Here is a 12,350-nt window from a genome sequence, read left to right as displayed (position 1 = left end):
ATGCCCTACTTGCCTGGTCTGTGAGTTTTGGTGGGCGGCCCTCTCTTGGCAGGTTTGTTGTGATGCCATATTCTTTCCATTAAAATAATTGATTTAATGGTGCTCCGTGGGATGTTCAAAGTTAAGGATTTTCTTAGAACCCAACCCTGATCTGTACTTCTCCACAACTTCGCCCTGACCTGTTTGGAGAGCTCCTTGGGTTTCATGGTGCTGCTTGCTTGGTGGTGACCCTTGCTTAGTCATGTTGCAGACTCTGGGGCTTTTCAGAACAGGTGTATATATACTGAGATCATGTGACAGATCATGTGACACTTAGATTGCACACAGGTGGACTTTATTTAACTAATTATGTGACTTCTGAAGGTAGTTGGTTGTCCCAGATATTATTTAGGGGCTTCAAGACTGGACTACAGGACTGTTTTGCTATCACAGACTGCAATGTTCCGAGATTCTTCCGATGGCATTGAGGAGTACACCACACCAGTCACTGGCTTTATCAATAAGTGCATCGAGGACGTCGTCCCCACAGTGACTGTACGTACATACCCCAACCAGAAGCCATAAATACAGGCAACATTCGCACTGAGCTAAAGGGTAGAGCTGCTGCTCTCAAGGAGTGGGACTCTAACCTGGAAGCTTATAAGAAATTCCGCTATGCCCTCCGACGAACCACCAAACAGAAAAAGCATCAATACAGGGCTAAGAATGAATCATACTACAGCGGCTCTGATGCTCGTCTTATGTGGCAGGGCTTGCAAACTATTACAGACTACAAAGGGAAGCACAGCCGCGAGCTGCCTAGTGACACAAGCCTACCAGACTTGCCTAAACTATAAGACTACTAAACCACTTCTATGCTCGCTTCGAGGCAAGCAACACTGAGGCATGCATGAAAGCATCAGCTGTTCTGGATGACTGTGTGATCACGCTCTCCGTAGCCGACGTGAGTACGACCTTTAAACAGGTCAACATACACAAGGCTGCGGGGCCAAACTGGCAGGTGTCTTCACTGACATTTTCAACATGTCCTTGATTGAGTCTGTAATACCAACATGTTTCAAGCAGACCACCATAGTCCCTGTGCCCAAGAACACAAAGGCAACCTGCCTAAATGACTACAGAACCGCAGCACTCACGTCCGTAGCCATGAAGGGCTTTGAAAGGTTGGTAATGGCTCACATCAACACCATTATCCCAGAAACCCTAGACCCACTCCAATTTGCATACCGCCCAAACAGATCCACAGATGATGCCATCTCTACTGCACTCCACACTGCCTTTTCCCACCTGGACAAGAATAACACTTATGTGAGAATGCTATTCATTGACTACAACTCAGCGTTCAACACCATAGTACCCTCAAAGCTCATCACTAAGATATGGATCCTGGGACTAAACACATCCCTCTGTAACTGGATACTGGACTTCCTGACGGGCCGCCCCCAGGTGGTGAGGGTAGGTAGCAACACATCTGCCACACTGATCCTCAACACTGGAGCTCCCCAAGGGTGCTTGCTCAGTCCCCTCCTGTACTCCCTGTTCGCCCACGACTGCATGGCCAGGCACGACTCCAACACCATCATTAAGTTTGCTGACGACACAACAGTGGTAGGCCTGATCACCGACAACGACGAGACAGCTTATAGGGAGGAGGTCAGAGACCTGGCCGGGTGGTGCCAGAATAACAACCTATCCCTCAACGTAACCAAGATAAGGAGATGATTGTGGGCTACAGGAAAAGGAGGACCGAGCACGCCCCCATTCTCATCGACGGGGCTGTAATGGAGCAGGTTGAGAGCTTCAAGAACCGTGGTGTCCACATCAACAACAAACTAGAATGGTCCAAACACACCGAGACAGTCGTGAAGAGGGCACGACAAAGCCTATTCCCCCTCAGGAAACTAAAAAGATTTGGCATGGGTCCTGAGATCCTCAAAAGGATCTACAGCTGCAACATCGAGAGCATCCTGACTGGTTGCATCACTGCCTGTTACGGCAATTGCTCGGCCTCTGATCGCAAGGTGCTACAGAGGGTAGTGCAAACGGCCCAGTAAATCAAGCTTTCTGCCATCCAGGACCTCTATACCAGGTGGTGTCAGAGGAAGGCACTAAAATTTGTCAAAGACCCCAGCCACCGCAGTAATAGACTGTTCTCTCTACTACCGCATGGCAAGCGGTACCGGAGCGCCAAGTCTAGGACAAAAAGACTTCTCAACAGTTTTTACCCCCAAGCCATAAGACTCCTGAACAGGTAATCAAATGGCTACCTGGACTATTTACATTGTGTGTCACCCCCCAACCCCTCTTTTACGCTGCTGCTACTCTCTGTTTATCATGTATGCATAGTCACTTTAACTATACATTCATGTACATACTACCTCAATTGGCCAACCAACCAGTGCTCCCGCACTGGGCTATCTGCATTGTGTCCCGCCACCCACCAACCCCTCTTTTAGCTACTGCTACTCTCTGTTCATCATATATGCATAGTCACTTTAACCATATCTACATGTACATACTCAGCCTGACTAACCGGTGTCTGTATGTAGCCTCACTACTTTTATAGCCTCGCTACTGTATATATCTTTTTACTGTTGTTTTATTTCTTTACTTACCTATTGTTCACCTAATACCTTTTTTGCACTATTGGTCAGAGCCTGTAAGTAAGCATTTCACTGTTGTTTTCGGCGCACGTGACAAATAAACTTTGATTTGATTTGATTCATAGCAAAGGGTGAATACACCACTTTTCCATTTAGATTTGTTTTGAATTTTTTGAAACAAGTAATTTTTTCCATTTCACTTCACCAATTCAAACTATTTTGTGTATGTCCATTGCATTAAATCTAAATAAAAATCTATTTAAATTACAGGTTGTAATGCAACAAAATAGGAAAAGCGCCAAAGGGGATGAATACTTTTGCAAGGCACTGTATACCCAGAGAACAGCTCTTACTGCGGGAATCTGAAACCACTGATTTGAGCCACATTTTTTTTGTACCAGTCAACCTACTATGTGTATTGAACACTTTTCCAGAGGAAAAACAATACAATGTGGATGTTTTGGAGTCTGAGAAGTCCGAGGAGGAAGTTGGGAAAAAACCACTTGTAGACTAATATCCAATTTCATTGATCTCCAATCCTTAGGTAAAGCTTTACCGTGCAATTTGATTGACAATACGCACAATAGGCTGAATGGTCAGGTCCCTGATAAGAGCTACAACGCTAATATTTGTGTAAACCCTTCACAGTTGTGTTCTGTGGGTGTCACCAAGTAGACTAATACCTAATTTTATTGCTCCACATTACACACTCCAATATTGTTTAACATTACCTAGTCTAAATATGCCATGATTCCACCAATTGTAATCTTCTGTCAGTTTCAAAGAGGGACTTTAATTTTGAAGGCCAACCGCAATTCCACTATTGTGGCTAATCCTTATTGTGGCTAGCTTCACAACACATAACCCAGTCCAGTCAAGCCTCGCTAGCCAGAGGAAGCTTGTTGGCTGCTTATAACATTAGCTTTGGGCAACAGGGTTAAGTAACATGATTATCCCCATCATTTACAGCTAGTTATTTTCATGAACTGAAGTTTAACAACATGTGGCTACCTAATACTTACTCACATGGATTCCTAAATCATTGCTAAGAATATTGAAAATGACTGAAGTTTGGTCATTGTTTTCAGGCTGGTTGGATTTGTGCTAGCTAGGTACCAAGCTAAAGCTACTAGCTAGCTACTCCAGAAGTTGCTAATAACATATGTATCAAAGATATTTGGTTACATTTGTGATCCTGCGCGTTTGATCTTATTTCAAATGCACACACAGACGTTTTCCCATTCAGTCAAACAAATAATGGCTTATTACTAACGCAGTATTGTAAACACATCGTTTGTGGCAGGTGTGTGCTTGTTTGCAGACATTTATTTTTTGTAGAGCTTTGACAGTACTTGTGATCGTAGTGGTGGAGCTTGGCTTGCACGTGCAAATTCAGCACACACAACATTCTATAATATAATTGTGTTATTTACCCTGTCAAATGAAAAGCTTATTTGACACATCAAATAGTGTTATTTGACGTGTATTGTTTTTGACACACAAATACCCTAACGGCGTTCCAAGGAAATGGGTTATAGGCTGAGCATCCTGAAGAGAAAAACACAGACTTGTTTTGTATAAGCAAAGTCCATCCTGAAAAATACCCATCTCTTGTCAGTTACTCTCTGGTATTGTTGTTGTCACCGCTGTATCTGCTGTAAATTATGGGGATAATCATGTTGGTGGCATTTAGGCCTAATGTCAAAATTACATTTAATTTAACATCTCTCTCTCCCCCTCCCTCCCCTGTTTCACTTCCACCCTCTCTCTAACTCTATCTCTCCCACTTTCTTTTGGTCTCTCTCCCTCTCTTTCTCTCCTCGCTCTTCTTATATCTCTCTCCCCCCTCCTCACTCTCTCTCAGGGTATCCCCGGTATTCAGGAGGTCTGACTTCCCCCTTTCTTCCCATGAGCTCCTTGGATCACCATAGCAACAGCAGCATTCTCTACGGACAGCACCGCTTCTACGACACTCAGAAAGGTGTGTGTGAGACAGAGAGAGAGGTGTGTCAGAGAGAGAGGTATTTAAGAGAGAGAGAGGTGTGTATGTGTAACAGTATAGCTTCCATCCCTCTCCTTGCCCCTACCTGGGCTCTGCACACATAGACAATAGTCACCCTTGAAGCATCGTTACACATCGCTCCACAAAAGCCGCAGCAAGGGAAACAACTACTTCAAGGTCTCAGAGTGAGTGACGTCACCAATTGAAATGCTATTAGCGCGCACACTCTGCTAACTAGCTAGCCATTTCACACCGGTTGTGTATGTGAGAGAGTGCGAGAGAGAGAGAAATAGGTGTGTGAGAGAGCGAGGGGTTTGTATCTGTGTGAGAGAGAGATGTGTGTGTGTGTGGGTGAAAGAGAGAGAGAGGTGTGCGAGAGAGAGAGAGGTGTGTGTGAGAGAGAGAGAGAGACAGAGAGAGGTATGGGTGTGTGAGAGAGAGTGGGTATGTGTGTGTGTGAGAGAGAGAGAGGGAGAGAGAGAGAGACTGGATAATATTAAGAAATGCTATAGATGGAAGGAAAGTAGTGTGGTAGTCAATTTGAGGCTTTGAGGGGACTCTTACGGTACATACACCTACAACTCATCCCTTGGCAGTATTACTGTAGATTACTTCATAACTGGCCTCAACGTAGTCTCTCAGAGCGTTCACAGTCAGACCACTGACACCCCTATCAGATCACAGCAAAATCCCATTCTACTTGAAAAGAGAAATACTCAATCATGAGGCATCAGAGCCAAAGGAACAGCATAATATTAAGAAATGCTATTGATGGAAGGAAAGTAGTGTAGAAATCTACCCCAAAACTATTAGGCAAAAAATAAATTAAGTCCCTTTTAGACAACTTCCGGGGCAATACATTTCACAGTAATAGTGAAGGTGTAAACTTGGCAGTTGAAAACCTAGACAGTATATTTGACCTCTCAGCTTCCCTATCAAATAAAAATTTGAAATCGACGAGCAAAGAAAATTAACAGGGACAAATGGCATGATAAAGAATGCAAAAACCTAAGAAGGAAATTGAGAAACCTTTCCAACCAAAAACATAGAGACCCGGAAAACCTGAGTCTACGCCTTCATTATGGTGAATAACTAAAACAATACAGAAATACACTACGGTAAAAGAAGGAACAGCACATCAGAAATCAGCTCAATGTAATTGATATCATGACACAAGGCGAGACCCAGATACAGACACAGGAGGCAGATGGTTGGAGTCTTCCAATGTTTATTAATCCAATAGGGGAAGGCAAGAGAATGGTCGTGGACAGGCAAAAGTGTCATAACCAGTTCATAGTCCAAAAGGTACCGAAGGGCAGGCAGGATGATCAGGCAGGCGGGAAAGTAGTCCAGCCAGGCAGGGGTCAAAACCAGGAGGACTATCAAAAAGAGAAGAGCAAAAGGAGTACGGGAAAAACACACTGGTTGACTTGACTAACATACAAGACCAACTGGCACAGAGAGACAGGAAACACAGGGATAAATACACTGGCACAGAGAGACAGGAAACACAGGGATAAATACACTGGCACAGAGAGACAGGAAACACAGGGATAAATACACTGGCACAGAGAGACAGGAAACACAGGGATAAATACACTGTGGAGAATAAGCAACATCTGGCGGGAGTGGAGACAATCACAAGGACAGGTGAACCAGATCAGCGTGTGATATTGAAGAATCAATAAAATCTCCTGAGTTGTGCAGTGGTCTAAGGCACTGCTTCTCAGTGCTAGAGGCCTTACTACAGACACCCTTGTTCGAATCCAGGCTGTATCACAACCGGCTGTGATTGGGAGTCCCATTGGGCGGCGCACAATTGGCCCAGCGTCGTCCGTGTTTGGCTGGTGTAGGCCGTCATTGTAAATAAGAATTTGTTCTTAACTGACTTGCCTAGTTAAGTAAAGGATAAATAAATAAAGCATGAAAGCAACTTCTGGGAAAATTGGAACATACTAAGCTAACAACACGAAGAGTTATCAATCCAAAACGGAGATGTATGCATAAACCACTTCTCCAATCTTTTTGGCTCTATAACAAAGAACAGTCAGCAAAAACATATACATGATCAAATACAAATCTTAGAATCAACTATTAAAGACTACAAGAACTTACTGGATCGTCCAATTACATTGAATGAGTTACAGGACAAAATACAAACCCTCCAACCCAAAAAGGCCTGTGGTGTTGATGGTATCCTCAATTAAATGATAAAATATACAGACCACAAATTCCAATTGGCTATACTTAAACGCTTTAACATCATCCTTTGCTCTGGCATCTTCCCCAATATTTACTGAACGACAGATTACTGAACGACAGCGTCAAATGTCTACTGTTTGACTATGATCTGGTGCTTCTGTCCCCAACCAAGGAGTTCAGCAGCACCTAGATATCCTGCACAGATTCTGTCAGATCTGGTTCCTGACAGTAAATCTCAGTAAGACAAAAATGATGGTGTACCAAAAAATGTCCAGTTGCCAGAAACACAAATACAAATTCCACCTAGACGCCATTGCCCTAGAGCACACAAAAACTATACATACCTTGGCCTAAACATCAGCGCCACAGGTAACTTCCACAAAGCTGTGAACGATCTGAGAGACAAGGCAAGAAGGACATTCTATGTCATCAAAAGGAACATAACATTTGACGTACCAATTAGGATCTGGCTAAAAATACTTGAATCAGTTATAGAACCCATTGCCCTTTACGGTTTGGGCTCTGCTCACCAATCAAGTATTCACAAAATGGGACAAACACCAAATTGAGACTATGCATGCAGATTTTTCTACATTTAAAAAAAATCTGTGTACAATGTAAAACATCAAATAATGCATGCAGAGCAGAATTAGGCTGATACCCGCTAATTATCAAAATCCATAATTGAGTCCTTAAATTCTACAACCACCTAAAAGGAAGCGATTCCATAACAAAGCCATCACCTACAGAGAGATGAACCTAGAGAAGAGTCCTAAGCACGCTGGTCACAAACACAAACAGACCACACAGAGCCCCAGGACAGCAGCACAATTAAACCCAACCAAATCATCAGAATACAAAAAGATAATTACTTGACACATTGGAAAGAATTAACAAAACAACGGAGCATACTACAATGATCTTTGGCCCTAAACAGAGAGTACACAGTGGCAGAATACCTGAACACTGTGACTGACCCAAACTTAAAGGAAAGCGTTTGACTATGTACAGTCTCAGTGAGCAAAGTCTTGCTATTGAGAAAGGCCATCGTAGGCAGACATGTTATGTGTACACTGCCCACAAAATTAAATGGAAACTGAGCTGCACTTCCTAAACTCCTGCCAAATGTATGACCATAATAGAGACACATAGTTCCGTCAGGTTACACAGATCCACAAAGAATTCAAAAACAAACTCAATTTGGATAAAATCCCTTATCTAGTGTGCAATCCCATTAGCAATATGTGTGACATGTTGCCACAAGAAAAGGGCAACCAGTGAAGAACAAACACCATCGTGAATACAAACCTTTACTTATTTTTATTTATTTTCCCCCTTTGTACTTTAACATTTGAAATGCCTCTATTATTTTGGAACTTGCTAGTGTAATATGTACTTTTTACATTTTTGTTGGTCTATTCCACTTGCTTTGGCAGTGTAAACATATGTTTCCAAATTGAATTTAGAGACAGAGATTTTTCCTCTTTTTAAAAATATTATTTAATTTTCCAAATATATACAGTTGGTAGAACAAGTGTCACGCCCTGGTCTTAGTATTTTGTGTTTTCTTTATTATTTTGGTCAGGCCAGGGTGTGACATGGGTTTATTATATGGTGTGTTTTGGGGTTTTGGTAGGTATTGGGATTGTGGTATAGTGGGGTTGTTTAGAAAAGTCTATGGTTGCCTGAAGTGGTTCTCAATCAGAGGCAGGTGTTTATCGTTGTCTCTGATTGGGAACCATATTTAGGCAGTCATATTCTTTGAGTGTTTCGTGGGTGATTGTTCCTGTCTCTGTGTTTGTTTGCACCAGTATAGGCTGTTAGGTTTTCGTGTTACGTTTATTGTTTTGTATTTGTTCGTGTTTATATTTCATTAAACATGTATCAAGATAACCACGCTGCGTTTTGGTCCGATCCTTGCTACACCTCTTCTTCAGAGGAGGAGATAGACGAAAACCGTAACAGAATCACCCACCCCAACAGGACCAAGCGGCGTGGTGACAGGCAGCGGCAACAGGAGCAGCGGAGTCCGGATTTCTGGACATGGGAGGAGATATTGGACGGTAAAGGACCCTGGGCACAGCCTGGAGAATATCGCCGCCCCAAAGAAGAACTGGAGGCGGCGAAAGCGGAGAGGCGCTGGTTTGAGGAGGCAGCACGGCGACGCGGATGGAAGCCCGAGAGTCAGCCTCAAACATTTCTTGGGGGGGGCTCACAGGGAGTATGGCTATGCCAGGTAGGAGACCTGCGCAAACTTCCTGTGCTTACCGGGGGGCTAGAGAGACCGGGCAGGCACCGTGTTATGCTGTGGTGCGCACGGTGTCTCCAGTGCGGGTGCATAGCCCGGTGCGGTACATACCAGCTCAGCGTATCGGCCGGGCTAGAGTAAGCATAGAGCCAAGTGTCATGAAGCCGGCTCTACGCATCTGATCTCCAGTGCATCTCCTTGGGCCGGCTTACATGGCACCAGCCTTGCGCTCGGTGTCTCCGGTTCGCCTGCATAGCCCAGTGCGGGCTATTCCACCTCGCCGCACTGACAGGGAGACCGGGAGTATTCAACCAAGTAAGGTTGGGCAGGCTCGGTGCTCAAGAGCTCCAGTGCGCCTGCACGGTCCGGTCTATCCAGTACCACCTCCAAGAATCAGCCCTCCGGTGGCAGCTCCCCGCACCAGGCTTCCTGTGCGTGTCCTTGGCCCAGTACCACCAGTGCCAGCACCACGCATCAGGCCTACAGTGCGCCTCGCCTGTCCAGCGCTGCCAGAGCCTTCCTCCTCTCCAGCGCTGCCGGAGTCTCCCGCCTATCTAGCGCTGCCAGAGCCTTCCTCCTCTACAGCGCTGCCGGAGTCTCCCGCCTGTTCAGCACAGTCAGAGCCTTCCTCCTCTCCAGCGCTGCCGGAGTCTCCTGCCTGTTTAGCGCTGCCAGAGCCTTCAGCCTCTACAGCGCTGCCGGAGTCTCCCGCCTGTTCAGCGCTGCTAGTCTGCAAGGAGCAGCCAGAGCTGCCAGTCTGCAAGGAGCTGCCAGTCTGCAAGGAGCTGCCAGTCTGCAAGTAGCTGCCAGAGCCGCCAGTCTGCATGGAGCAGCCAGAGCCGCCAGTCTGCATGGAGCAGCCAGAGCTGCCAGTCTGCATGGAGCAGCCAGAGCCGCCAGTCTGCATGGAGCAGCCAGAGCCGCCAGTCTGCATGGAGCAGCCAGAGCCGCCAGTCTGCATGGAGCAGCCAGAGCCGCCAGTCTGCATGGAGCAGCCAGAGCCGCCAGTCTGCATGGAGCAGCCAGAGCCGCCAGTCTGCATGGAGCAGCCAGAGCCGCCAGTCTGCATGGAGCAGCCAGAGCCGCCAGTCTGCATGGAGCAGCCAGAGCCGCCAGTCAGCATGGAGCAGCCAGAGATGCCAGTCTGCCAGGATCCGCCAGTCAGCCAGGATCCGCTATTCAGCCAGGATCCGTCATTCAGCCAGGATCTGCCAGAACCACCAGTCAGCCTGGATCTGCCAGTTCCATTCACCTGCCTGAGTCCGCACCTTGGGGGGGGGGGGGGGGTTCTGTCACGCCCTGGTCTTAGTATTTTGTGTTTTCTTTATTATTTTGGTCAGGCCAGGGTGTGACATGGGTTTATTATATGGTGTGTTTTGTCTTGGGGTTTTGGTAGGTATCGGGATTGTGGTATAGTGGGGTTGTTTAGAAAAGTCTATGGTTGCCTGAAGGGGTTCTCAATCAGAGGCAGGTTTTATCGTTGTCTCTGATTGGGAACCATATTTAGGCAGCCATATTCTTTGAGTGTTTTGTGGGTGATTGTTCCTGTCTCTGTGTTTGTTTGCACCAGTATAGGCTGTTAGGTTTTCATGTTACGTTTATTGTTTTCTATTTGTTCGTGTTTATATTTCATTAAACATGTATCAAGATAACCACGCTGCGTTTTGGTCCGATCCTTGCTACACCTCTTCTTCAGAGGAGGAGATAGAAGAAAACCGTAACAGCAAGTATTTGATACACTGACGATTTTGCAGGTTTTCCTACTTACAAAGCATGTGGAGGTCTGTAATTTTGATCATAGGTACACTTCAACTGTGAGAGAAGTAATCTAAAACAAATATCTAGAAAATCACATTGTATTATTTTTTATTAATTAATTAGCATTTTATCGCATGACATAAGTATTTGATCACCTATCAACCAGTAAGAATTCCGGCTCTCACAGACCTGTTAGTTTTTCTTTAAGAAGCCCTCCTGTTCTCCACTCATTACCTGTATTAACTGCACCTGTTTGAACTCGTTGCCTGTATAAAAGACACCTGTCCACACATTCAAACAGACTCCAACCTCTCCACAATGGCCAAGACCAGAGAGCTGTGTAAGGACATCAGGGATAAAATTGTAGACCTGCACAAGGCTGGGATAGGCTACAGGACAATAGGCAAGCAGCTTGGTGAGAAGGCAACAACTGTTGGCGCAATTATTTGAAAATGGAAGAAGTTCAAGATGACGGTCAATCACCCTCGGTCTGGGGCTCCATGCAAGATCTCACCTTGTGGGGCGTCAATGACCATGAGGAAGGTGAGGGATCAGCCCAGAACTACACGGCAGGACCTGGTCAATGACCTGAAGACCACAGTCTCAAAAAAAAAACATTAGTAACACACTACGCCGTCATGGATTAAAATCCTGCAGCGCACGCAAGGTCCCCCTGCTCAAGCCAGCGCATGTCCAGGCCCGTCTGAAGTTTGCCAATGACCATCTGGATGATCCAGAGGAGGAATGGGAGAAGGTCATGTGGTCTGATGAGACAAAAATAGAGCTTTTTGGTCTAAACTCCACTCGCCGTGTTTGGAAGAAGAAGAAGGATGAGTACAACCCCAAGAACACCATGCCAACCGTGAAGCATGGAGGTGGGAACATCATTCTTTGGGGATGCTTTGCTGCAAAGGGGACAGGACGACTGCACCGTATTGAGGGAGGATGGATGGGGCCATGTATCGCGAGATCTTGGCCAACAACCTCCTTCCCTCAGTAAGAGCATTGAATATGGGTCGTGGCTGGGTCTTCCAGCATGACAACGACCCGAAACACACAGCCAGGGCAACTAAGGAGTGGCTCCGTAAGAAGCATCTCAAGGTCCTGGAGTGGCCTAGCCAGTCTCCATACCTGAACCCAATAGAAAATCTTTGGAGGGAGCTGAAAGTCCGTATTGCCCAGCGACAGCCCCGAAACCTGACGGATCTGGAGAAGGTCTGTATGGAGGAGTGGGCCAAAATCCCTGCTGCAGTGTGTGCAAACCTGGTCAAGAACTACAGGAAATGTATGATCTCTGTAATTGCAAACAAAGGTTTCTGTACCAAATATTAAGTTCTGCTTTTCTGATGAATCAAATACTTATGTCATGCAATAAAATGCAAATTAATTACTTAAAAATCATACAATGTGATTTTCTGGATTTTTTTTTAGATTCTGTCTCTCACAGTTGAACTGTACCTATGATAAAATTACAGACCTCTACATGCTTTGTAAGTTGGAAAACTTGCAAAATTGGCAGTGTATCAAATACTTGTTC

The 12,350-nt window shown here is 45.5% G+C and overlaps 1 protein-coding gene across 4 annotated transcripts in view; it reads left to right on the top strand.

Annotated features, from left to right (window-relative positions):
- LOC110503141 (BAH and coiled-coil domain-containing protein 1) overlaps window positions 1–12,350 on the top strand; it is a 122,963-nt gene that overhangs the window by 60,610 nt on the left and 50,003 nt on the right. For all 4 annotated transcript variants that reach the window (XM_036960705.1, XM_036960707.1, XM_036960704.1 and 1 more), the window contains exon 4: window positions 4,468–4,584. In XM_036960705.1, coding sequence (XP_036816600.1) covers window positions 4,468–4,584 — 117 coding nt within the window. The remainder of the gene's footprint in view (window positions 1–4,467; window positions 4,585–12,350) is intronic.

Source organism: Oncorhynchus mykiss, chromosome 23 (genome assembly GCF_013265735.2).
Source record: "Oncorhynchus mykiss isolate Arlee chromosome 23, USDA_OmykA_1.1, whole genome shotgun sequence".
In the NCBI taxonomy this organism is placed as follows: domain Eukaryota; kingdom Metazoa; phylum Chordata; class Actinopteri; order Salmoniformes; family Salmonidae; genus Oncorhynchus; species Oncorhynchus mykiss.
This window is presented reverse-complemented; position numbering and strand designations above follow the sequence as displayed.